General features: G+C 44.5%; 1 protein-coding gene across 3 annotated transcripts in view; it reads right to left on the reverse strand.

The window, feature by feature from the left end:
* The window catches only part of LOC104914165 (arginine-glutamic acid dipeptide repeats protein-like), a 45,949-nt gene extending 20,949 nt beyond the window's left edge, over positions 1–25,000 (reverse strand). For 2 of the 3 annotated variants that reach the window (XM_019622472.2, XM_019622474.2), the window contains exons 1-6: positions 24,856–25,000; positions 23,841–23,937; positions 21,162–21,266; positions 9,894–9,942; positions 7,038–7,162; positions 6,094–6,193 (exon numbers count right to left, since the gene is read on the reverse strand). In XM_019622472.2, the coding sequence (XP_019478017.1) occupies positions 6,094–6,193; positions 7,038–7,162; positions 9,894–9,942; positions 21,162–21,266; positions 23,841–23,937; positions 24,856–24,985 (606 nt within the window). In that variant the 5' untranslated portion in view covers positions 24,986–25,000. Of the gene's footprint in view, positions 1–3,140; positions 4,341–6,093; positions 6,194–7,037; positions 7,163–9,893; positions 9,943–21,161; positions 21,267–23,840; positions 23,938–24,855 lie in introns of those variants that run through there. The other variant, XM_019622476.2, reaches the window with a different exon arrangement.
* Between the last annotated feature and the right edge of the window lie 901 nt (positions 25,001–25,901).

Raw genomic sequence — 25,901 nt, forward strand, 5'->3', positions numbered from 1 at the left:
GCACATTACCACAAGGCTTCAAGTTTCCACCGCCGCCTCTCAGCTCAGCTGCCATTTTCTGTCTGTGTGATGTTGCAAATAAATTCTCCTCTTGGCATGGCTCAGCTGTCAGGCACCTCTGTTCAGTAATGAACCCATGAATTACATCTTGCAGCTCTGACATCTCTGGTCTCACTCATCAAAATATTGTTCTTCAATTGTAATTTATAACTTAATTTAAATGTCCCTTTTACTGTGACCTTTTTAGATCAGAATGGCATTGCATCTGGCAGCTTCTCCTTCGGCAAGGCATCCCATTGCAATTACAGTCATTATGATCCCCGTTGAAAAGCCCATCTGAGTTAGGCTGCATTCATGCTACAATATTAAATAATTGCAGTCCATTAAGTATACCGTTAGATTCCAGAGGCCTCTTCTCCAAGGAAAAATTGCTACCATACAGTAATACTGTATTGCTGAGCTGCTTTCAAATAAACCCAGAACAGCCAATAAAGCAGAAGGGATTGTTCAGGCAGAACACATCTGTGGGGATGCAGACCTGTCCCCCCTTTCCAGGGCAGCACGAGAAGTCAGGGATCCTCAGCAGCCATGCACAAATCATCACTCATTGGGCACAGACACAAAGCCTGACCTGCACACACGAGGTAAATGCTACCAATGCTGCAAGAGCATTTTCAGCCTCGAGTCATACAGTTGAGTCGAAAGACATTTTTCACTGCTGTCAAGCAGGATACGGCAGCAGAATTGCAAAAGGGAACAGTATTTGTCTGGTACTGCATGGAAATATTTACATAACAGCCTGACTTAAGCACCAGCCATCTACGCAGGCTTCAGAATGTTGTGATTATTAAGGAGGGATTCGCTTCTCTCCCTGAAGCAGACAGTGGTCAGGATGCGCAGCTCTGTGCAGCCACAGCCAGCGTAACAAGGTAGGAAATAAAGAGGAGAGAAACAAAAAAGGCAACAAGGGAAGAGGAAAGAATGACTGCTTTGTGGCTTGAGCAGCCAGACCTGGATAAAGAACTCTGTGGGGGCTCCCTCTGGTGCCCAAGGACAACAGAAGCCTGGAGCCCCCAGGTACCCAACCTCCCACCTGCAGCCCGGGGACCCTGCTTGGCCACGGTGCCATCCCAGCTCTGGGATCTTACATGGACTTTCTCCCTAAGTGCAAGGCTAAGGAAGAGCATAACTCACACACCAGGCACTGCACAGCATCAGCCCAGCAGCTGGGAACACGGACTCATCCAAAAGAAAAACTAATAATAAGAAGAAATGCTAACATATATTTAAGTAATTTTTAATGCTTTCAACCTTGTCTGTAGTTAATGAACAAGAAAATCTTGTCCAAGGGCAAGTTGAAGCAGGGAGTAATTTGTCTGGGTGACATCTTGCTTCGAACTGTATTTCCTACCACTGATATTACACTGTCATATTTGTCACTCATAATGACGTGCTCCCATGTAACACAGTGTTACGAGAAGCCAGAACAACATTATTAACAAAGAGATGTGCACAGCACCAGCTGATGATTGCTTCATCTTCCTTCCACGCAGCAGGACACAAACCCAGGTGCTGGTACCTTCCTACCCTATGATCACAGAGCTGCTGGATCTTTGATTTTCCCAGCAAAAATAACATGCACTGAGAAATGACACAAACTCTGACTCACTCCTAGGGACAGCCTGCATAAGCCCCAGTTGTTTTTCTAGAGTCCATAGAACTGATTCCCTCACTACTTCCTGCACTAATGCCACTCATTTCCCCACCACAGGAGTACAGCACAGGGACAGAGGACCCATAGCATCAGGAGACAAGCCAGGCTGAGATGCCCAAAGCCACGGAGCATGTGATGTGTGCCCCCAGTCACAGCAGCAGTGAAGGCAGAACCCTGAGAATGAATTATGATCTGGAACTCTGCATGACAGGTGGGCCAGGCTACATGCGTGTGTTCGGAGACATGGATCCACAAGTAAAACTTGCTGGCATCACAGCTGGCCATTTAAGAAGCCAACTCCACAACGTTTTCTTCCTTGTACAGTGGAGAACCAAGCAGCACCAGATGCTTTGCCACAACAAACACACCGTTAGGGTGGGCCATGCACTTGCAAACAGAACATTGAGCAAAATAAGACAGTTAATTAAACTGGCCTGACTTGGAAAGGGGATGATTGCTAAGGAGTTCCTCATTTCAGTTAGTGTGGAACTGACAAAGCAAACAAAAAGCAATTGGCTCATTAAGTCCTGGCCATCCTGCATGATTTTCATCAATGATCCCCACAGATATCTCATGCAGGTGGGGTTCCTGGGGGCTTTCTGATGGTGCTGTGATGCTATGATGGGTGATGCCTATCCACATTCCGAGTCCAGAAGGACTAAAGGAGACAAACTGCATTACTAAAGGGTATTAATTACAAAACTTTCACACTAACCATGCTGGCTCTGACAACACAATATGTTGCCCACAGTGACTCAAAGCAAGGCTTGAGAAAAACTCAAATTACCATTTCCATTTCACTTATTTAGGAGGGTTCTGGCTCAAAGCAAGGTGGTTCTGCAGATCTCAAGGTAAGGGGAACTGAGAAGTTATTAAAAAAAAGTTTCCACCATCTAACATTTCACCAATAAAAATGGTTGCATGCATTATTAGTTCAACTCTGAAACTGGAAAACAAGAAGCTTACAGAACATGCACTTTAGGTGACTAACATATTAGGGTTTAGTAGATCAAAAAAATTTATGAGCATAAATAAAAGATAAACATACACATTATAAAGTCCACATTCAGCTGACTGGTCTATGGCTGTGCAATAAAAAAGCCCACACTCTTGATACAAGGAAATCCAAGTCCTCCACCTGGTGTGTCCACCAGCACCCACCAGGAGGGCAAGAAACCCCAAAGGAAAACCTCCTCCCCAAGGGCTACAAAATCCCAACAGCCAAACCACGGAGCAGGAGTTGGAGCCTACCTGGAACATTAAGAATCATCACCTCAACGAGCTGATATATGCACATATACATTGCACTGTGCCTTCCGTGATCTTCATTTCTATCTGCTATAATTAATGATAAATCATTCCAGGGGCTACTGCAGCTGTTATTACAGGAATAAAACACTACCAAAGTAGCTTGTCAAGATTGATTTATATGAAGTGCTGCTCTGAAGTTTATTGGATTTCCATAATAAGAAATCATACCGTATCAATTTGTTTCCATTAATCTGCTGGGTTACACACCATAATTTCTAAACAAAAACACAACTTAGTGCAGGGTAATTTTCTCAGAAGTTATTTATCAGATACACCTGATATTTGTTTTAAAGAGAACAGAAAGACAGAAAAGGTACCATTTTGTCAGAACAACAAACTGCCCACCTAAACCATTCTGTTGGCAAAAGAGTGGACTCTGAGCAATCGCTGACTTCCATAAATATTCTCCCTACAAGACTATCACCCATAGGAAAGCACTTCTCCAGAAGAATTTAATGTGAGGAAGGGAATGTATTAACACCACTCGTGCACAGACCAGAAGCAAGATTAAATCAAACATCACACAAGCCTAAGGACTTTGCTGTTCAGCTTAACATGAGGTGACTAGAAAACCACTACAGCGTAAGCCTTACTGCTATACATGAAGATGTGATGTGTGAGGGAAGCCATAATAGAGTCAAAAGAATTCTGCCAAAAGACAATCTAGCTCCTTAAATGAGTTACACTGCCAGTCTGTGTAATGCTTTTACTTCAGAAGTGTGAAACTCCCCCATTCCTAAGATGAATCAGCACAGGTTTTCTAAAATAGATGTGCACCAGAAATACAGAGAGAAAAGGATCAGAAGAACAGAAATAAAATCTATCAGGATGAATGGAAGACTCAGATGAAGAAGTCTACAAGTGCAACTACAGCTCCACAGCTCCCAAGGGATTAAGGGGGCTAATTAAACTCGATAGTGAAGCAGTGAAGTTAAATGAATTTTCTGCAGTAGTCTTTTATTATAGATGACAAGGGGAAAGAAATTCCAATTCCGAAAGCTCTTTGATGATTATTGGCCTTAACAGAGATTTGAGTCTCTAAGAAGGATGTTAGGGAACAACTCAGAATGCTTGGGAGCAGTAAGCCACCAGAACCAGATGGCACCCATCCCAAGGGGAAGGAAGGAAACAAAATGTAAAGCAGATGAGAAACCGAAGAGGAGGCAGAACACAGACTTAACAGCAATTCCTCTCAAGCAGCATGGCAATCTCTAACACGCTGGCTGTCTCAAGTAAAGGAGCAAAGGACTGAGATTTACGTATTTGTCTCAGTTCTGAAGTGCACTCGGAAGAAATAAGACTCGACTCTGCAGATCTAGAAGTGAGAACAAAAAAGCATTTAATTGGGGTACAAAAATTCATCTTAGATTTCAGCTGGTTACACATCAGTGTATTGATTGTATTTAAATAATTTTGCAGAATAAGAATTAAAGTGCCGTTGCCTTTTATGAACACTACAGAAGTATATTTTAGATATTCTCTTCCACCCTCATCTGTTGCAAAAACCCAAACTGATGCACTCCATGAAATGCATGCAATTAAGTGCAAAGAAATAAAATCTAAACAAAGCAAGTGTTTTTAGTAAGCCAATCTTACACAAGCAATGACACATTAAGAATACAGCATTTTAACAAGTGTGGATATTGAGTTGTGTACACCTAATCACAGACCTGACATCCTCATCATGGAGCTGAGCACTTGGAAGCTGGCATACAGCTTGCACAGACTAACCTTGTTTTGATGTTCTGAATACAAGTCTCATGTACTGAGATGCTTTACTGAAAGAAGCAGTAAAGAATATTTAACAGCAGTGATTAATTTGATATATTCAGCTCCAGTCACTTTAATAAAAGCAAAGACCAACATGCTTACAATACCCTTTCTCTAAGCAAACAGATTATTTGGTCTCTGTTGCAATGATCATCGCTCAATTCCTGATGGGCATCACACCTGTCTGCAAGCTTTTAAGAATCTCATAAATTAACAGCTAAAATGATGCAACTGTAAATAATTAAACCCCAGCAAACAGAGGCAGACATAACAGTACTCAACATCAGCCACTATGCAGGAGGACAGCATCACTGGGTTTGGTTGGTATCACTAGGTGCTTTATTTTCACCTAATTAAAATAATTTATTTGAGCCACAGACATTGTGAGCAAAGTGACATATGAGTCACAGTGCTGGACACTGAGACAGAATATGCTTCAAACTATTTTTAGGAAAGGATGGCTTTAAAAACAAATCTGAAGCCACACATCATATCCTCCCTTGGCACTTCCACAAAAAACATGCTGAACTGAAGCTGCTCCCAGCCCTACCAGCTGTACATGGGCTCTGTACATTTCCACTGCCACTACCCTCAAAATGCTCTACAGATTTAGGTAGAAACTCATTCAGCACCAGGCACATCCCATCCTCTCCACAGTTTTCACAAGTGCACGCGATGAGAGATGTAGCCCTTAATCACGAAAACAGGACAGAATTCAGCTGGCCAAGCCCAAGAGAAGGAAAAAATCTCTTACAGTGAGGGTGAGGAGGCACTGGAAGAGGTTGCCCAGAGACGTTGGTTGATGCCCCATCCCTGAAGACCTTCAAAGCAAGGCTGATTAAGACCCTGGGCAACCTGATGGGGCTGTGGTATCCCTGTTCACTGCAAGGCAGTTGGACTGGATGGCTTCAGAGGTCCCTTCCAACTCTGAGAGTTCTATGATTCTGTGAAATAACCTTTGTTCTCCTACAGCTAGAAGCTGAATGAACAACAGCCAGGGCAAGGGTTAGCTGGGTGAGCAGCCGCTCCAGCTGGTGTAATTGGCTCCAGTAGCTTCCCATAATGAGCATCCACATGCTCATCTTAAAGGCACCACCCAACAGTTTGTCGCTGTAGGTTAAGGTCTTTGAAACGTAGCTTGCATTTGAAAAAAGTTCAGCGTTAAGCCAATATCACACTCATATATTGTGATCCCCAAATCTACTTTAGCCACTAAATATTTCATGCATTACTCGCTTAAAGTACTCAAGAAATAAATGGGAAGACTGCTCTTCCTGACAGGAGCTCTGTATACTTACTGTATTGAGTGCATTAAGTGTAGTGTCATCACGGGAGGCTGCAACACAACCATCTTCTGTGGATCCTCCATCACACATGCCTGCAAAAGCTGCCATGCTCCTTTACAGTTTGAGGGGGAAAAAATTGAAATTTTCTTCAGCTTCTCTATGATGTACATGCCATGCAATACACAAGCAGTATATTTACACCTTAAATCACAAATTTCAAGGACTTGACGTACTGCAGAAACAATTAAGTAAAACGAGGCATCACACGAACATTTGGTATGCAGATCCATGTCACCTCAGTGTAGGAAATAACTCCAATGTAAAGTGGGTTTTATTAATTAGAGAATCTCCATTGCACTAGTACCACAGACTGATCAGAATTATGAGAGATACAAGCTATAGGCATGAGGGCATGGTCTCAAAGACAGCAAACTTGCTGTTGCTAATTTAGTTGTATTATGTTAAGAAGCCGACTTCAATTGCACATTCCTGACATCTCTAAATTCTTGCAAATGAATAATAATTCATTTACTCACATTCTGAATTATGAGGCCCCCTAACATTAGAGGTCTAGTATTTATTTATTTGATAAATCTAGCAGGCATGTCAGAGGTCTGCATAAGACTGAAACACAAATTAAGGCTCATTCAAAGAAAATAACCTTTGAGGGATCCTACCTATGCTGTCACAGTTAATCCACAATTAGCAGGTACTTCCTTTGTGTTATAGCATGTGTTTTCTCTATCATGCTGCACATGCTGCTGGCTGTGGGTTTACAATCCAAAAGCCACAGCAAACAGCAAGATTCTGGGTTGGCCAATCACCAAACCAGCACATCCTTGTATCCACACTGAACCAAATCCTAACAAAAAGGAATGGCCACAGCCAACTGTTGCAGAGATGTGGCAGCCCACAGGTCCATCCTAAAGACATGGGAATCTCTTGGCTGTAATTACCTTGCTGCCCTAAGGTACATAAGTAAGTCACAGTCGTTGACTCCTGGCATCCACACAAGTTCTTCATGCTGTGTCACTGTGTCACCATCTGGGGAAGGAAAGGGCTGCAGATCAGGAAGCTTAGCCTGGGAGAAAAAAAAAAGAATTCATACAGACATTACAGTTGTTAGCAATGTGTATCACATATGTAATCCTCTGCTATACAAACTCAAATGCTGTTTAACAGTTCACTGGGAAAGATAGCTTTGTCTTGCCCAAAAGGTGCTGTTGCAACTCTGCTTGCCAGACTACAAGGTACCAGCCTGAAATAAGGCAAGAACATGGCTACCATATGTTTTACTTTAATACCTCAGTCAAAAATACGCCACACATCTGACATGGAGTTGAAAACAAAGTCCTCAGTCCTTAACAAGAACTCAAAGTGAAAAAGAAATTCTCTGAAAGTGAGATAGCTCAGTGAAACGAACTCTGCCACTAAGCATTACACTGCATGCAGAGACTCAATTAGCATCTTTAGTCATCTACTGCAATGGGATGAGATAGCTGAGAGCCTCCTCAGAAACAGCTTAAGCCCTATAATTACCTCCTATACTTACAGCACTAAACATATTTGAGAAGCAACATTTACACATAACCAGTAATTACAAGTCACAGGTTCAGATGTCTTTCATGTTCTGCTCTTTAATCTGTACTTTATTTTACTTCTTTCTTGGGCAAGTGGGCACGTCACTGACCTTCTCTTCTGGAAGAGATGCATTACAAACAAGCATTATATCAGCACGAGGCTGATTTCTGAGAGTTCTGCATGCTGGCAACTGCCTTCCAGCACCAAGGTGCTTCCACCAACACTTGCTCATCCTTCTGTGCCCTCGGAACAAGCTGAACGTAGAGATGCTCCTAAGAGAGGCTTCCTTGTGAACACCTCTGGTTAGCTGCTAGCCAGAGGTTTTCTCAGAACATTGGGTGGAGATCCACCACCCCTCTCCTCCCCTTCACAAAACTCAGATCAACACAGCACTCTGAAGCCTTTATGTGCATTCCTGCCTGCTGCCATGATACGAGCATAAGGTATCTGCATGCTGTGTGTCAAAAGGAGCAGCACCCTACCCTCTGCACCACCATGTAAGGAGAAGGAAGGCAGAACCCACTCCTAGGACCTCAGGTTTGGTTATGGATGCTTCTGGATACATACGAAGCCAAATCCAACCACCAGCCACTACTATCCTGAAGATTAAACTTCTTACTAAGGAACAGCTGAAGAACCTCCTGGAGGTGACAGTACCCAGCAACACTCAGAACAGGAATAAAAGAAGTATGGAAGTTTAAAATACTGAGCCCAGCAGAAGTATTCTGTATCAGTGGACCTTCCTTCTACATATTTTTCCATCCATACCTGCACTTGATAATTACACCTCACAGCATGCCTGATTGCTACCTGCCAAAATATTACATGAAATTTGAAATCGGAGTCGTTTTGGAGGTATCGTTTACAGCACTCCTGTTATGAGTGATGAAAATAATAATACAGATTCAATTGCCAAGAACTCTTCTCCTCTTACAAAGCACCCTGGAGGATGTCACATGAGTTATACAAACGTTTCCTATCAATAGTTGTTAAGAAAGATTGAAAATGAATACTAAACACGTGGATGCAAAAATACAACATTTGAACAGTGCTTTTTTTTTTAACAATCACATAAAAAGTTTCTGATAAATACAAGTAAGATATAAAATGTGGCTTTCTATTGAGTGTGCATGTAAGAAACATTGCAGCGATCCCCCAGAATCGCCATGCCTCCCAGCTGGAAAGAATTTAGGCTCTCCTACATCCAAATGATGAGGGCAAAGCAGTGGGCAGCAGCAAACCTCCTGCCTAAAGGAGGAGGCAGCAGCATGGTGCTGCTAGCACACGGGGCCTGTTTGGAAAGAGGTCTACCCCTGGCAGCTGCCACACTGCTCTCTTGAAATACACAACAGTCCCACTGATCTCTGTGCTGAAGCACCACGGTTGCTCAATCTGTGCTGGCCATGCAGACAAATGAAGGGAGCATGCACAGGCTGCAAACAAAAGCACAGGTCAAGGAGGAGATGCAAAGCCACAGGCAGCCCTGCACGGAGCACAGCCACACACACAGCAGGGAGAACAAATGCACAGGGAATTCTGCACTAGGGCAGCTCTAACAACGGGTACGCCTGGGTCCTGTGTTGGTAGATGGACACATCAGGTATGCAGGTGTATCTCAACACACTCATGGTTCAGGAAAATCTTCAGCAGGTTTAGAGTCTCCCAACCCTGTAAATTCATCATGTGTTTCTCAAAAACCTGCTCTCTCTTTATTCGCTTCTAATAGAACTTCATTTTGTTCTCCACTGACTCCAGAGAAGAACTTCAAATGTCACAGGCAGCATTCTCCTAACTCAGCTATGTGCTGTGCAAATGAAAATTAAAAGAACTACTTTAAATATAATTAGAAACCAATACTAAAACATTTTTCAGTAATTTACTAACATACTGCTTGGTGGAAGTTAGCTGAGAATGCATTCTCTCCTATCTCCATGATGTGCCCACGATAGCTGCTTTCTGCTGTCTTTTCTTCCTGACTTCCAGTAGCCATTTAGATCCCTTCAATCTGATTCTGGAATCGATCCAACAACACTTTCACTAGTAAAAAACCACGTAAGTAGCAACATTTGACATTGAATAATCTCGTTAGCTACGGAGTTCTAAGGAACTCCTGATTAACCTCAGAAGCTCGTTGTCTTTGAGTGTATACAATTCTAAGTAAGTGTGCACTAACAGGGTAAGTGCCTAGCAGCATGTCCTGCAGCTATTCAAGTACAAACAAAATCCCTTACCTGATGACTGGGTCCAACTCTGATTTCACCTTGGGTACTGTTTAGCCTCCTAATATAAAAAGAAAAACCAGTAATGAGAAAGAATTATGATTAATGAAACCTGGGATAATGGCCTGCATTTCTGTCATTGTATTTCCAATGCAAATGGAAAAGAAGCAAAAATAATACATTCTTTAAAGAGAAAAAAAAAGATATACTCAGGAACATGACAGGCCACACTGCAAATGGCAAACAGCAACTGGAACTTTTAGTCCAACTGTTAGGGCAAGATGGAGGTAACTCCCAAGCACGACGTGACACCACAGCAGCAGGAAAGCATCGGGCAGTGATGCTGCAACACACATCTCCTCCTTTCTGATGTTTCCATGCAGTATAGAAATAACACTGATATCAGAGAGCCTCTACAAGCCCTCCCAGTGCCCCAGTGCCCAGCCAGCACCTCACCTCTGCTACAGCTACAACCCATGAACTGCCCATTGCAATGCCAAATCTGAACGCAGACGACATGCAAAGCACAAGCTATCAACAAGCACACAGGGATGGATGCCTTCCTTATGAACACCTTTATGGACATTTTCTTTCTAAATAATCTGTTAAGGAGTAATTTGGCTTATTCATGTTTGAAGAGCAGAGTTTTGTGTTAGCGGAATCTGCAAAAAATAATTCCTCTTCCAGATGAGCTCTGGAAAAACATTCAAGAGTTATTCTGTCATTCAGGATAATAAAACACATGTTTCCTCCTATGTTTTGTACAGAATTACCAGGGAACCGAGGATGAATAGAACTTTATCAGCGAAGTCTGCCCTTTATTACCATATAGACAGCAGGAAAGCACACCACCAGCGTTTCTTATTCACCCTGCTATGTTCATGGTGATGCAAAGTGATGAAGAGAAATGGTTTACTTTAAACCACAGAAATTCAAACCCACGACCAGAAAGTGCCAGCCCTGCACCAGGCTAACCACCCACAGCAGCAAACACTGCTACACATTAAAACCAGAGGGTTTTCTGACATGGATAGCTGCATGCCTTTATGAACACCTGCAATGTACTCCGACATTTTGAGATGAAAGTGTGCACTAAGCTTCACCTCACTGATCATTCTGACATCTTATTCCCAAGTGGGGAAACTACAGCAGTGCATGTGAACGGACCTTATCGAGGAGAACGGGACAGGAGGACCTGCCAGGCAGGAATTGAAACTGGTTTTGCAACACTCAGCCCTATGCTCGGGTGTCTGCACGATGCTGCCTTCCTGGTACACCAATCTGCTCTCCAGCAGCACTTGCCAGAAGGCTCCTGAAAAGAACCTTCTCCAATGGACACTTCTGTGAGATGTGATCTGACACTGTCCTCTCATTTTCAGGTTATGCAGAGAAATTATTGAATTCAGAGCAGGGTTTGTATTTACAGCCAAGTTATAAATGAAATACGCACTTTCACGGCTGTAATGTGTCAGAATTCTTCCCTGTAAGGCACGAAAGGAAAGGCAACAACAAATGCTGATGCTCTTGCTTTACTCCCAAGCACAGGTTCTAAAGCCATACACATCTATGCTAGTTGCTGCAAGTCAGGCTTGAGACATGTCTGTGCAGTTCCTGCCAGCTGCCATCCTTCACCCAAGCCAAAGGCTGTTGAAAAACAGAATGTATTTGTGCAAAGTTCACAATTTTTGGTATAGGTAGGGGGAAAAAAGAAACAACACTCCAAATTCTCCCCCAACTCCCAGTTCCTTCGTTTGCATGACAGTGAATATTAATAATACAGCATCTCAGAATCAAGACTGCACATGCCCTAGCACCCTACAAGGAACTGCAAAGATGAAACAAAATCTTGGATGGGGTGATTCTTGTAACCGTGACAATACCGTGGCAGGGGAGAAATGGCCCTGTGTGCCCCCATCATCCAACTCAGCATCTGCCGGTGGCATTCCCACCCCCAGGGAACCCCAGGTAGGTAAGGGCTGTGCAGAACAGTGAGCACTGGGCAGGGGGTGGTCAGACCACGGGAGCTGCTTGCTCCAAGGGCACACAACATGTCAAATACTTTCAGACAGTTTCCATCTCCCCAGGAATGGATTTGCAAACGGAAAGAAACATTCTTGCTATGGAAACTGAAACGTACCGTAGAGTTGCAAGCCAAATTACATTGGTGGAGCACAATTACAATAATAATGGCGAGGCGATCCGTGTTTATTCTATGGGAAGGAAAAAAGGAGACCCAACACGGTATATGAAATCTGACACAAAAGAAACTGATGTAACAAAGCAGTATCCATAGCAACAACAACTTAATATTTCAGTCCTCTTCAGCTGCAGTGGATTAAATATAATGACAAGATGTTCCCTTTGAAAAGTAACCTGTTGCCATGGCAACGTTGTATTCTGAAAAGTAAACAGGGGCTGGTCAGGGAGAGATGGAAGCCTGCGACGGAATATCAAAGAGGCAGAAACCTCTCTAGCAGAGCAGGACAGCACCAGCACCCACTGATCCCAGCAGAGCACAGCGAGGTGGGTCAGCTCCAAAGGCTTCGTCCCTGTGGTTCCAAGGAAGGGGGAGGGTGGAGGGTCGGGGCCGAGAGCAGCACTGCAGAGAGCAGTTCAGAGGTGAAGAGGAGAAAGGAGCAGGAAGAAGGCTGCCAACAACAGGTCCTGCAGTGAAGGAACGTGCCTATCCCCTGTTTGGTCACCTGCCTTCATCACGCAGGGAAGGACCACGGCATGGTGAGCAAAGGGGCTGAGCTGCCAGGGAGCAGCCAGGCCAGCAGTGAGGATGGCTCAGGATCAGGCACTGCAGCACCAACCGCTCTTACTGCACTGCCACAGCCATATGGAATTTCATGCTGCATATCTGCTGCAAAATCCCAGAGTTCAGAGGCAGAACCTAAGTGCTTTTGTGGGTTTTTTTTTTGCACAGCACTTCTCTGCACAGCCCCAGCTTTGAGCTGCCCTTGATGTGAGCACAAGGCAGTGCCCCAACGCAGCACACCCCATGGGCTCTGTGCTGGGCAGCCCGGCTTCTGAGAGCCAGCAGGCAGGGAGCAGACCTCCCAGGTCAGGGGTCACACGTACCCAGGGAAGCCTCTGAAACGGCACTGCTGCCGCTTTCATGCTTTCCCTTTTACCACTGAAGTACAGCAAGGAACGTGCCACGCACTAATTGCACTGCTCTGCCCTGCGATGGAGCAGCATCCTGTGCCATTCTTGGTGTAATCATTCTGATTCCACGCACTGAGGTGCTCCGTAATTATGCTTAGAAGGATACTTCAGAATGAAGATTTAAACGCATTCATTATTCTCATCTTCTGCACAGCTCTCTAAGGGTTTTCAAAACCTACTTTCTAAAACCCATTCCCTATTGCAACAGGTCCATATCACTTATGCAAAAGTACCTAGAAAACAAAAAAGAAGTTTAAGATGGGAAACCAGGAGTGCCACCAGCCTCAGCAGCAGCTCTCCCCACCCCAACGCTCTTTAGAGGGATGAAAAAATGACTGCAGTCCAACCATAGTGATCATGAATGAGCTTATGAGGGCTTGAAGTGTGACTGCATCCCCCCCAGCGCCCCACCTGGCAGGATGTTCTGCCTCACGCTGCCCTGAGCAGCACAGCCAGGCCTCACACCGCAGCACCAGTCTTTGCCTGCTGAGCATTAGTGGTGCAGAATGCACAGGCACTGCTGCTCTGCAGCACCAGCACTCGTGGGATGTCAGCGGTGCTGCAAAGCAGACAGCCTCCAGCACAGCTCTGTCCCACGTCACAGCCCTGCTGCCTTCTCCAGACATCTGCTGAGAGACTGAACTACAGCTTGCTAACTTCTTTCTACAGTTATTTCCTACCATCAGAAATTTCTGCAATGTTGAGTTGCATAACTCCATGCGTCCAGCCTGCTCCGGTCTTAACACAGGGTTTGTTTGAAGGCACATTTTTCTAGAAGACCCACAACGCTCAGAAAATACTCTGGTCAGCCATGGGAAGTCAAGTTTACTTTAGAACCTGTTTGTAGCAGAGTATGATATAATAAAAAGTTGCATAAGCAATTTTCTGTTCCAACTGAAAAAAAAAAAATCAGACCTGTGTTGCAGCCAAACCAACTCTTATGGGAACGCCTCTGGTGATTGCTCAATCCAAAGCAGGAATGAATATGCCTGCACCAACGTTTGCATCTCCTGCACGAGCTCAGACCTGCCTGCTGACTGTAGAGGGAGAGCCTGGGGGAGGCAGAGGGCTGAGCTTCCTGCTGCTCTCTGGGGAAGGAAGTGACTGCAGATGTTTGAGTCTGACAGGGAAAGCTTTTGCACAGTGTTATTTCAGCATCAGGTTTCTCCTTGAGAATTAAGGTTTTACATGGTCCTTAGAAGTACCATCCTCATGCAAAAAAGCAGGATGGAAGCAATCATGGCACAGCCAGGCCAAGAGCAAGTCAATGGGAGGAAACCAGCCCTCTCTCCATAGAGGAATCACTTACATGGGTAATGCTGAGCTTGCAGCCTCCACTGATCACCTCTTTCACGTGCCTACTTCCAAATAAAGACAACATCAGTACTTTGATCACAAGGCCAGAACAATTAGTCGGTGGAAACCCCTATTTCAACCATACTGGTTGGGAATACAAAGCCCTAATTAAAACAAATCACAGCCCAGAGAGCTGGAAGGCAGGAGGAAGAGGTAATCATACTGATGAAGAGTTTTGAAAGAACAAGAAATAAAGCCCAGAAATAATTTAAAAAAAAAAAAAACAAGAACAAAAACAGGGCTATCAAGAACTTGGTCAGTATTTCTTCACCTGAAGAATGCAATACAAGCAGCAACCCAGAGAAATGGGCAACCTCAGAGAGCACTGTGGAGCTGCAGCTTCCAGCACACACCTCTGCCAACAGGCTCTGCTGGCAGCACAGGGGCATCTGAGCAAGGACAGAGGGCCTCTGCAGCACAGCCAGCACCACTGGCAGCCCAGAGCAGGCAGGCTGAGCAAACCTCAGGAGCTCTGACACTAGAGGCAGGGAGCTGGTGGAGCTGATACCACCACGTCGTACCCACGAGTTCCCATGTGTGTGCAATTAAGCAAAGAATGCCTTATTTGGCAGATTATTCCAGCAGCGCTCGCTTTGCCCAATGCCATACTTGAACATGACAAACAGATTTGGTTTTGTAACAGCCTAGAGGTGCTTTCATCTTTGTCCACCTGTGCTATTTTAACTTAACCTGCAACCTGTAAAAAATAAGCAGGACCAAATTCTTGTTTCAAGTTAAAAGTGGCATTTTTCTTCCAATCCTTTTTAAATGCATGTGCTGCTCATCAGTGAGTGCATGCTCTAAGCAGACCACTTGGTAACCCCCATCCCTTGCGTATTTCCCTTCTGCACACAAGAGAACATAAAAATGAAACGTAAGGACCAAGATGCCACAAGATCCCTGTGCAGCTGCAGAGCGGCGTTGTGTTTCTGGATGTATTTGAGTGGCTCCTTTATTAGGAATAAGAATGCTTCCCAGGCATACGGAGGGAACACAACTCTGCAGCGATTTAGTCAGGCTGAAGTTTAGGGGAGCATCATTTCTATAATTATTAGCACAGCTCTGCTTCAGCCAGAAACAAATATCAGCAGTGACCCATACCGTGTGAAGCACTCTGGATTTCTGCACTCCAATAGGTGCAAACAGTGAAGGGAATGTTATTTCAGACAGCATACAGAGCACCAGTGCAGGTGAAACCTAGCAGCCCTGCTCATCAGTCACTGCCTGCCCTCCAACACAAGGCAGGCAGTCCAGCAGTGACTACAGGTGGAGCAGCGACAGGTCAGCCTGCAGCTCGACATCACAGCACAGCCCTCCCTGCTCGCCCTACCCCAGCCCTCCTGCTTGCACCTGCTGCAGAGCTGAGCTTGCTCCTGCTCACCTGAGCCTCTCAGACCACATCCCATTTAGCAGCAACAAGTTGCTGTGGCCGGCCCCACACAAACCTCACAGCCAGCTGCAGGCACATTATCATTGCACGTACAGAGCCAGGGTCCTCTCCTTTATTCAGGAGGCTACAAATTCAACTAGCCTTCTAAGGTGCAGCTTGTCCAGCTGCCACAAGCCAAGCACCTCACTGCATACAACATTACCACATTTAGGATGCACAAGTGTTATTTGCATGCGGCTGACAGGCGAGCAGAACCACGGTGCTACTGGGATTTCTGATCCCCCGAGGAACAGCAGGATGGCTGCAGGGCCGACACCCCCCGGAATGCTGCAGGCCCCGGGCATCTCCTTTTGGGCAGCTCCCAGCATAGATGCCAAGAGGCTGGCATGCAGACAGCACGGCCAAAATGCAAACTGCACCACCGAGGGAGGGGGGAGGAAAATGGAAGGAGGGGGGGGGGAAAAAGACGTCAGCGCAGACAGCTCCAGCATTTCGCTACATGCACCCCTGCGCCAGCAGATCCCCTGCTCCGTGCCCTCATGCAGAGCTGTGCAGCAAAGCTGGTGGGATTACAAGCTTCTGAGGAGCATGCAATAAGAAGGACATGATTTCATAAACATTGCAGAAGTCACAAATAACAGCAAAAATCAGCATTGCTTAGGGGAGGCCAGAGTGATGCAGCCTACCTGCAGGGGCTGAATGGATCATCCATGACTATGACAGGCTCTGGTGGGTTTAGATGTATTCCTGAACCTCCTACTTAACAGCTCAAACTCTGCCTTTTCCACTCTACCAACTCAAAATGGAGGCACATGCAGGCTGAGAGACCTCAGCGAGCTTTCACTGAGCTTGTGCTATGACCTAAGCCTGCACGCAGAACGCAGAAACTTCGCCCTCGGACTGCCGGCACTGAGCATGTGCTGTGACCCTCCCTCGGCCGCACGCCGCTCCCCACGCAATCAATCTCAGCCCGCTGGTGCCGTGCATACAGCAGGAGAAGGCTGCAGCTCCGCCAGCCAAGCTAGTGTGCAGTGTGCAGGGAAGTGGGGCCTTCGCCAGGGGCTCTGGGACAGCCAACGCGCTGAGCCCGAGACGCGCCTCAAGGGCTTTCTTTTTCTTTCTTTTTTTAAATTTTCGAGTTCGTGATTGGCTTTTGAAAATAGCAGTGGTTAAAAAGCTTAAAGGCTTTTGGAGATATGAGCGACAGAAGCTTCACATCGTGACACACAGCGTAAATGCAGCAGCACATTGATTCCCCTTCTCTCCTCCTCGTTCTGCCCTTATTTCTCTTCGTTCTGCCTTTGCTCTCTCCCTGCCCCTGCAGCTGTGACAGCCTGGGAGCAGCACTGCATGCCATGCCATGACCCCAGGAGCTGCCCAGCCTGGCTCTCTGCTGACACTTCCTCCTGCATGCTTCCATTCCTGCTCATTAGAATGATTATGAGCAACTTTCTTAGCTATGTATGTGCAAGAAATTAATCGTACCCCTCTCCCCTATGGCATAAAATGTTCTCATGAGAATCCCTGCCTCCACTTCAGACCAGATGCTTGAGTTTTACTTCCAGACTACAAAGGGACAAAAAGTTTGGTGATTACAAACTTGAGAAACAAAACAACACAGACCGAGCAAAGGGAACCAGGCCACGAACAATCACAGATTTCCTCTCCCAGGTGGATACACTTGTGGGTCTTCCCACCCTGCTGCCATCCCAAGCTTCCCTCTGCCCACCCTGTGCCCCTGCCCCATTCTGGGGATGCAGAACCAGTCCAAGCAAACCAAGCATCAGCTACCATGCGCCTACAGGACCTGCTGGACCCTCCCTGAGCTCACTCATCTGCCCAAAGATCTGTGTCCTGGCATACAGGAAAGATGGACTGAGCTCAAACGCAGGCTCTGTCAAAAAGGAGAAAGGCAGCAAACTCACAGGCAGACTGAGCACACTTCCCCACCTACTGACAAGAACAACATAACTACCCCATATATTCTGCACAGCCCCTACCCGCAGAGCACTTCTAAGTCAGAAGATTTAGGAGCACAGAAGTACCTAACCTCCATTCCAACAAAAGCTGAAAGGCACTTCTGGATTCCTTTCTTCTCATTCTAGACTGCTTTATTGTGCTTGAGGTGACAACATGTACTTGAGAAAAAGTTGTCTGCCATTATTTCATCCAGAGATAACCTCACAGACACAAGGAGCCAACGTGCAGCACGGGCCATCAGTCGGGGTGCTGTGAGCCAGCAGGCACAGTGAGCACAGGGCACAGGAGCTCAGCACCTCCTGCTTCCTGCCCTCTTTCATACCATACACACAGACCTTCATTTCATATACCTTCTTGATGGTATTTAAAATTGCTAAACTCTTTTCTTTTTCTAAATTGCACTTAATATATGCTGCAGAAATTGTCTTGTTTAAATAAACCACGACACAAACTGTCATAATGTTCTACTAAGTGTAGGCATAATGGGAACTCATTTCAAGGCTGTGCTTTGAGACATAAGGACGGATAGGGGTGACTATCTCACCCTCTCTCACTGCCCTAGGCACCGCAATACACATAGAATCAGAATATTCTGACTGCTAAAATGTAACCAGACAAAGGAATGAAAACACAAGAGCTCCCTACTCCTTTTTAGTCTGTTCACATTTTGGTTGTAGGTGTAAATTTCTTCTTGAACTTCAGTTATTTTCTAAAGGAGGGCATTCAGTAAATCCCACTTGCACACAACTGCATATTGGCTTCTTAAGACACACTTTTCTTATCTGTTCCTAGGCCTGAAACTTGTATTCCATTTGCCGTGTTTCCCATTGACAGGAGAAGGAACAAAAACTTGATTCAGACTTCTAATAGAATTCTCCTTGCAGACAAGGATGGAAGTAATCAGATTTATAGGTCCTCTCACTCAGCTCCCTTTTCTAATATCCCCCTTGTCTAGCAAACAAATTATTTTAAAGACTGAGTGTAAAAAAAACATTCTTTCCCAGCTGGCTGCCCCTTCAGAGGAGATATTCCACAATGGAGAGCCTGAACACAGCTCACACCTGCCTGCAAGCCGATGAACACTCAGCTCAAGGTGTCAACACTCATTTTGACTTTTATATTCAACCACTGAACCGACGTGAGGATTACTGAAGGGTGTAAGCTTTCACCAAAATCCACAGCACAAAACCAGCTTCCCATCGCCTGTGAAGAAAAGTTACCCACACACACGCAGGGCTTCCTTCACATGCAGGCCTTGGGACATCTGTGAGCACACCAAAGCACTGGAAGTAGCTGGATTCCCAACACACCGAGAGGCCTGACAGAAACATCAGCACCTTGTGTGGAACACAAACTGAAAGCACTCAAAGGGAAATACAGCTTTGTAATGCAATCCAAACTCAAGGCAGCTTAGCCTAAGAATGCACCCTGTCCCACACTGCTACAGTCCAGCTGGGAGGGATTTATGGCCATATCCTGAGCTGTGCCTGTAACACATCCATGCTTCAAGGCACAAAAAGAGTCTTCCATGTTTACCATGTGACAATGAACACCAGAGTAGAAAGTCAGATCAAGTTCAAGACAAAGTTTTGTTGTCGTGGTAGGACACTTCCACCTCCAAAAGCCAAATACAGCTAGAAGAAGGTAGCAGCACATGTTGTAATGCAGTAGCAAACAGTTCAACAATGGGCCAAAGCAGCCCAAACTCAGGCCTTAAACTGAACATCCTGAGCCCAAAACAAGCTTAATAAGGCATGGCTGCAACCAAAGAGAAGACACAGAGCTGGCTGCCCTGAGTAATCAGCTGGGCACTAAGTGCAATGCTTTGTCACTTCATTGATCTCAGACTTTCTCTACGTAGAAATACTTGGAAGAATTAACAGCTATTTCCACATAAAGTGAGTTTAGAATTGCCTGACAGTTCTAGCACAAATGGCATTTTGCAATTATTAAACAGCAAACTCCAACACCAGTACAAATAGTTCATTTACTGTTCTCTGCCTCAAAATCAAAATGCACCGAAAAGTGAGGAAGTTAAAACAGGGGTCGAGCGTGACGCTGAGCATCAGAGATGTACCACAACAAACTTGGCCTTTTTGGACTTCTCCAAGAAAACACACAAACAGCATTACAAAAGCAATTTAACATAATATATTGCAAGATATTAATGGACTCTATGTGCTTTTTTCTCCCCGGAGCTCAGCAGCATACACTAGCAAGATTGCCTCCTAGAGACCTATACTGCCAAAACTTGCTATCAACATAGACTGAATCAATTCAAGGATTACACTTAATCCAATATCCTGCCTCAGACATACCGACAGCTTAAGACACTTCAGAGTAAGGTACAGGAAACCTCAGAAATAGGCAATTATGTAATAACACACACACAGTTTCTTCACAACTGCAAGCAGTTAGTGGTAGGCTATGCCTTGGAGCAAGAGGATTTACATTCCATTAAAAATTGTCCATCTATAATGTAACAATGCATTTATTTATTACTTGTATGCCTATCTAATTAAAGTAACTGTTGTTCTCGACAACATCCCGAGAAATAGATCCCTGTGTTGAAACTATACAGCATTCAGCCAGCACAGGCCTTCACCAATCTCCATCGATCTTACAGGCAAGCACTCAGAAAATGCCCCTAGCTAGCAAACTCTTTAGGACCGGGCTTGTAAGGTTGCTCTGAGTTGCAGAACTAAGCAGATGAAAATGACCTAAGCATCTGGACTCGAGAATAAGGAAGGTGTGAACCTAGCTGATAAAGGCAGCTCAGACAACACCCAGCAAGACTGCAAGGACCAGAAGAGTGTGCTGAACACACCTCCTTCATAGAAGCTTTAATTGCTAGAAAAGTTCCTCTCTATCTCAACTACACTCAAGGCCAGCAAAGCATCAAGTAGCTACTGGTAAGGAATCCCATAGGGGCAATTACATATGAATGCACATCTTCCACATTTAAAAACTCTCTGTATGATTTCTTAGAAGTGAAAGCTCCAGCACTGCTTACTAGAAGATGCATACGTATCTTACGAGCATTTTCCACAATGTGCACTTACTCAACAAGACACCTAACAATTCCTGCTACTGCTTGCACCCTCTAAAAATAAATCCACAGATCTAAATTGGGTACTTAAGCATTTATCAGGCACTATTTATATATATACACACACATACATATAAAATTTTATATATATATTAAATTCTACTTGTATAAAAAAAACATAGCAGGAACAGGCAGTTTCTCCTTCACATTCCCTCTACCCCACTTTCCTATCAGCATCCTGTTTGATTTCAGCTTTTCTCCCCTTTGAAAGGTTTCCTGTTCCTGCAGGTTCAAATCTGTGGTAAAGGTTGCCTTGAAAAGTCACTTCTCTTACCTCGTCTCTGGATTATAGCCCAGTATGTAGAAAAATGAATCCACTCTCGCTTTAAACTCTCTAGCAGCAAAAATGTCAGAGAAATGGGAGATGTTACACTTTCCCCTGAAAGAAAGAGGGAAGATGGTATTAGAGTTCTGTTGTAAATAAGTTCTTTTAATTAAACACCATGGTAATCTGTGCATGAGTCACAGTTCTCATATGCAAAATCCACATACAAGCCTGTTTTAACAAGACCCATGCAGTTTCCTCCCGTGGTGGCAATGGAAGACACAGCATGTCAGACTACATAGCACAAACACTCATTAACTCCCATTCAGCCAACAGGCTCCTGAAGAGTCCCACCTCCACCTGGTAGAGAAACAAACAGTGCCTGCCCTTGCAACACAATCATGAAAATGCCTTCTCTTTAAGGTTTATGCAGTCCTGCTATAGCTTTTTTCTTCTTACAATTAAGTCTTTAAGGAAGCTTCTAAAGTTCTACTGCCCACATGGCTTGGGAAGTTGGCCTTTTATTCAGAAAGCCATACAAGCTTCCAGTTCAGAACATTTTCAGCCAACTTCAAAATTGGTTTGATCCTTTCAAGTACAGAAAACAAACCACAGAACAGCAAGAACAGCAAACTGCTTCATAACAAACTCTCCCACACAACCTCAAGTACTGAAAGTGAGGGAAAAACACCAGGAGGACCAGCAAGGTGAGCAGGACAGAATCCACATGGCTATCCTGAGAGCTGGGGCTGCACACCACTGTCCCTGTGATGGCCTATAATTCTCAGCCAATTACCTTTCTGGCAAAGGGCAAAGTAGCAGTGAATGCTGCATGTGCCAAGCCATGCTGCAGTGGAATGTTAGCAGGGTGGAGATCTCCCACAGAGAAACACTGAAAAACAAACTTGCTCACTAGCATTTATTTTATCCCTCATGTCTGAATCTAGTTCCCCAGTTTGCTCCTAGTAAGGGATATTCCTTTTGGTATTTCACATGAAAGGTAAAGTTTAAGTTTCCTTCCAATAATTTACCTGACAGTCAATAATAACTGCTGGCCAAATAAGCTTGTATTATCTACATTCAGGAAAGCAAGACACAGTACTTCAGACAAGTAGCACTACACATTACTGGAGGGGATCCACGAGCATCCTCTAGCTCTTTCTGCTGGTTAGAGCAGAAGATTGGAAGTTACAGTCACTGGTTTTATTTCCTAGTTTGTCATCAACTCATTGTGTGACCCATTTGTTTGCAGAGAGCACAGAAATAATCTCATTTCATAGAAAATAAACTAGAATTTCAACTTAACCTCACTTCCAGGCATCCCAATGCACTCTGCTGCTGTTTGCTCTCCAACTGTAAGAGCCCCGGGTGCAATTACCCTCATGTGCTTTGTACACCAAAACTTACTTACAAGCATTAATTACAATTTGCTAAATAAAATCAAGAGAAGTAAATCTTTATCCTGCAGAGGTACATGATGCCATCTACAAGCCATGTAAAATTAACAAAAGAATGGAAAATGCAGAAGAGCATCCTTCACTTTTTTCAGAAAGGAAGAAGAAGAGGTTATTTTCCAAGTTTCCCTGGTATACAAACACTCCATCTTTTTCTTTAAGCAAGAAAACAGCAGGAACATAGAACTGAAGCTAGAATATCCCCATGAAAATTCCCCATACACAGCTCACTCTCTCTGTAGTTCAGTGACAATCAGGTTCCCAAGGCTGGTTCCTTCAGGCCAGCCCACCTCCTGCAACTCCTTTCCAAGCCCACTGACTTAACACAGGATGGCTGCATTCTGCAACACAAGGGCTGTGCTGTGGCATCAGATGGGATTACAGCACATCACTGGAATGTTTCAAGTTTATCAAACATCTTCTAATATACAAATCAAATATTTCTTCCCACCCTTGCAACAGAATTTTCTGCAAGTTTGTCTTTTAGCAGCTTCAGCAAAGTGACTCTGAACAAAGAAAATGTCTCCAGATGGTCCTGGTGAAACACCATCTGAGCATTATTATCAGAGAGATTATTCAATTTGCATTCTGACAATATCCATGCATGTTTGGCACGTTGAAAATCTGCTAAAATTAATGCCTCATGATTCCTATTTGGAAACATTAAGTAATGGTGCATCCCTCTGCTCAGCCAAAGGTCAGCAACTTCAGTTCAGCTCTCAGTGGGCAAAGAGGGCAGCAACCCCGTGGGAAGGAGAGCGTGCAGGGAACAATGCAGGAGCCCATTACCTCCTGTCTGTGCAGCCAGCTTTTAATGGAGCTCTCAGCTGAGCTTCGACAATGACAAGCGCCTCAGAGCAAAAGTCTTTAATGCAATTTATCAGGGCTGCATGCTAACAGTCACTTTCCAAAGAGAAGCTATTGTTAATGGTGAAATCAAACACGGAGGAGGGAAGGGTAGTATTTCTGCAGGAGCTGGCAATAATCTAAATTTGCAATGATGGGAAACAATATCTTCTGAGCAACATTGATTAACTGGGATTAAAATGAGATTGTAGAATTACAGCTCCTTCTTGAACGAGAACAGATAACACAAGTTAATTACTGCAGGAGACGAGGAGAAAGCTGAGCAGTATGCTAATGATCCCCAACCAAACCAGGAAAGGCTCCTCTCTCTCAGTAAGGTTTTTCTCATCCAGCTCAGAGATGCTGCACCACATCCTCTGCAGCTTACCTGAGGGCAGCAGCGTGGTAAGTGTCGACGTAGTCTGAAATGAAGAGCTCTCGGTTCTTGATAACTGGGTCTGTAATAACAAGCTCTCGTCCAGAGTCTGCCAGAAAGCAAAAACAAGAAACCTCAACACATCAGCTACAAACTGAAAGCATCCACCTTTACCATCTTGCAGGTGTTTCTCACAGCTCAAGGTCAGAGGATGCGTCTCAGACAGAACTCTCGGTGTTATGATGGCAAACACTCAAATTGCTCTACATAGCCTGCAAGGTAGGGAAATAATGTGGTACCCATTTTTGCAAGCCAATTTCCCTGCTGTATCTGAACTGCTGAAGGGAAGTTATGTTCACTTTTTGACAACGTGTTTATAATCCCCATGTATAAAGTTTTAAAGAAATTAGCGAGTTAGGTTTGTGCAGCTTTTGCTTAAAGCACAGGCCAAATATCCTTAATGCCTCCAGAAAGGAGAAGATATGCTCAGTTTTACATTGTCATGTAGCAAGAAGATGCTGTGTTGCACATTTTAAGCATCAATTTTGTCATCACTATTCACCTAAGAGTATCTTCAGAACCTTAACTGTTGCCTCAAGGAAATTCACCAATTACAGTAGAAATGTTATGTCTCCCCTAGAGGCAAGAGATAAATGACGCTGGAATATGTACTTAAGTTTCCTCCCCTGCTGCTATTAAACCAAAGAACACAATTGTTTTTGCAGAGAGAAAAGGAAGAAATTCAGCTAAGGTGCTACAAAGGTTCCAATGCTATTTTTGTTTTCTATTCTCTAGGACTTTAGCATAGGACCAAACAATTCAAGTATACGTGAAACACATCCGATTATAGCTGTGGTTACAAGACTTACATTGGTCGGAACAAACAAGGCAAGTAAATGCCATCACCCAATGCCTTGTCCTCATCAACAGTCCTTGCTTCACATCCATATGCAAAAGCATCACTGCTTTTCAGACTGCTAAAATTCAGAGAACAAATAAAGGCCTTACTCTAGAGAGCCTAACTTACCATTCTCATTGTGTCTGTCCTGAACCAAATGCTGATAGACTGAATCTGGGACTTCAGACTGGCGATAGTACCATTTGACATTCATAAGGAGATGGTCCCGTTTACTCTGAAAAAGAAGGTCTAAAGGCATTACTAAAAAGGAAATCAGGCTGCATCTGAGACAGTCTTCCAAAGTACAACATTTCTTTTTTCACTGAAGAAAGTCTGAGGTGAGGCTCAAAAGGGAGGAAAGTAGATTTCTATGGCCAGGAGACAAGGGCAACGTGCTAATGATAGACTGAATTTCAGAAGACAGGAACCTACTCCATTCTCACACAGCTGTATCTCTGTATCAGACCAGAAATACAATGGATACATTCACAAAAACTAAAAAGAAAAGAAAGGGATCAGGAAAAAGGCTGGAACTTGTGGCCTCACACAGCACGATCCCAGTCAGCTTGTTCCTACCAACCAGCCATACAGCCCGACACAGAACACCATCACCAGCACAATTCAATGACACCATACTTTACAGCTGCAACCAACAGACACTGAGGACAGACTGTTTCAGACACCATCGTAAAAGTTCCTTATTACACTCTCAGACACCAACGAACAGGAAACAGGATGCTGTACTTCAACCCCAATAATTACAGGCTCCGACACCCTGTAACACAAGTGGTACCAGACAGCCAACAGCAAAACTTACATAAAACCGTATCTTCCCCAGGAGCACCTTCTGCTTTTGAGCAACCAGTTATTACTTCATTGTTCTTAGGAGGAACCAAGCCTAAGTACCACTTCAAAGGAATGTTTAAATCCAGTTACGACAGTTTGCTTCAGTTCATCTCTGATGCCCTTGGTAGTCACTTCTTCCTGCTAATCCCAAACACCCAATGAGTCGGAGGAAGGCCTAAAGGGAAAGGAGCATCCCCAAAGGAAAGGAGGCAGCTGCACCACCACTGGGCCCTGAGCCACAGCTCTCTGCATCACCCTGTTCTCACCCCTGGCTCTCCATTTAATGGTTTGCTAATAGGTTACTGGGCCAGAAAGCTCCTACTGTCGCT

The sequence above is a fragment of the Meleagris gallopavo genome, chromosome 23, assembly GCF_000146605.3.
Source record: "Meleagris gallopavo isolate NT-WF06-2002-E0010 breed Aviagen turkey brand Nicholas breeding stock chromosome 23, Turkey_5.1, whole genome shotgun sequence".
In the NCBI taxonomy this organism is placed as follows: Eukaryota; Metazoa; Chordata; class Aves; order Galliformes; family Phasianidae; genus Meleagris; species Meleagris gallopavo.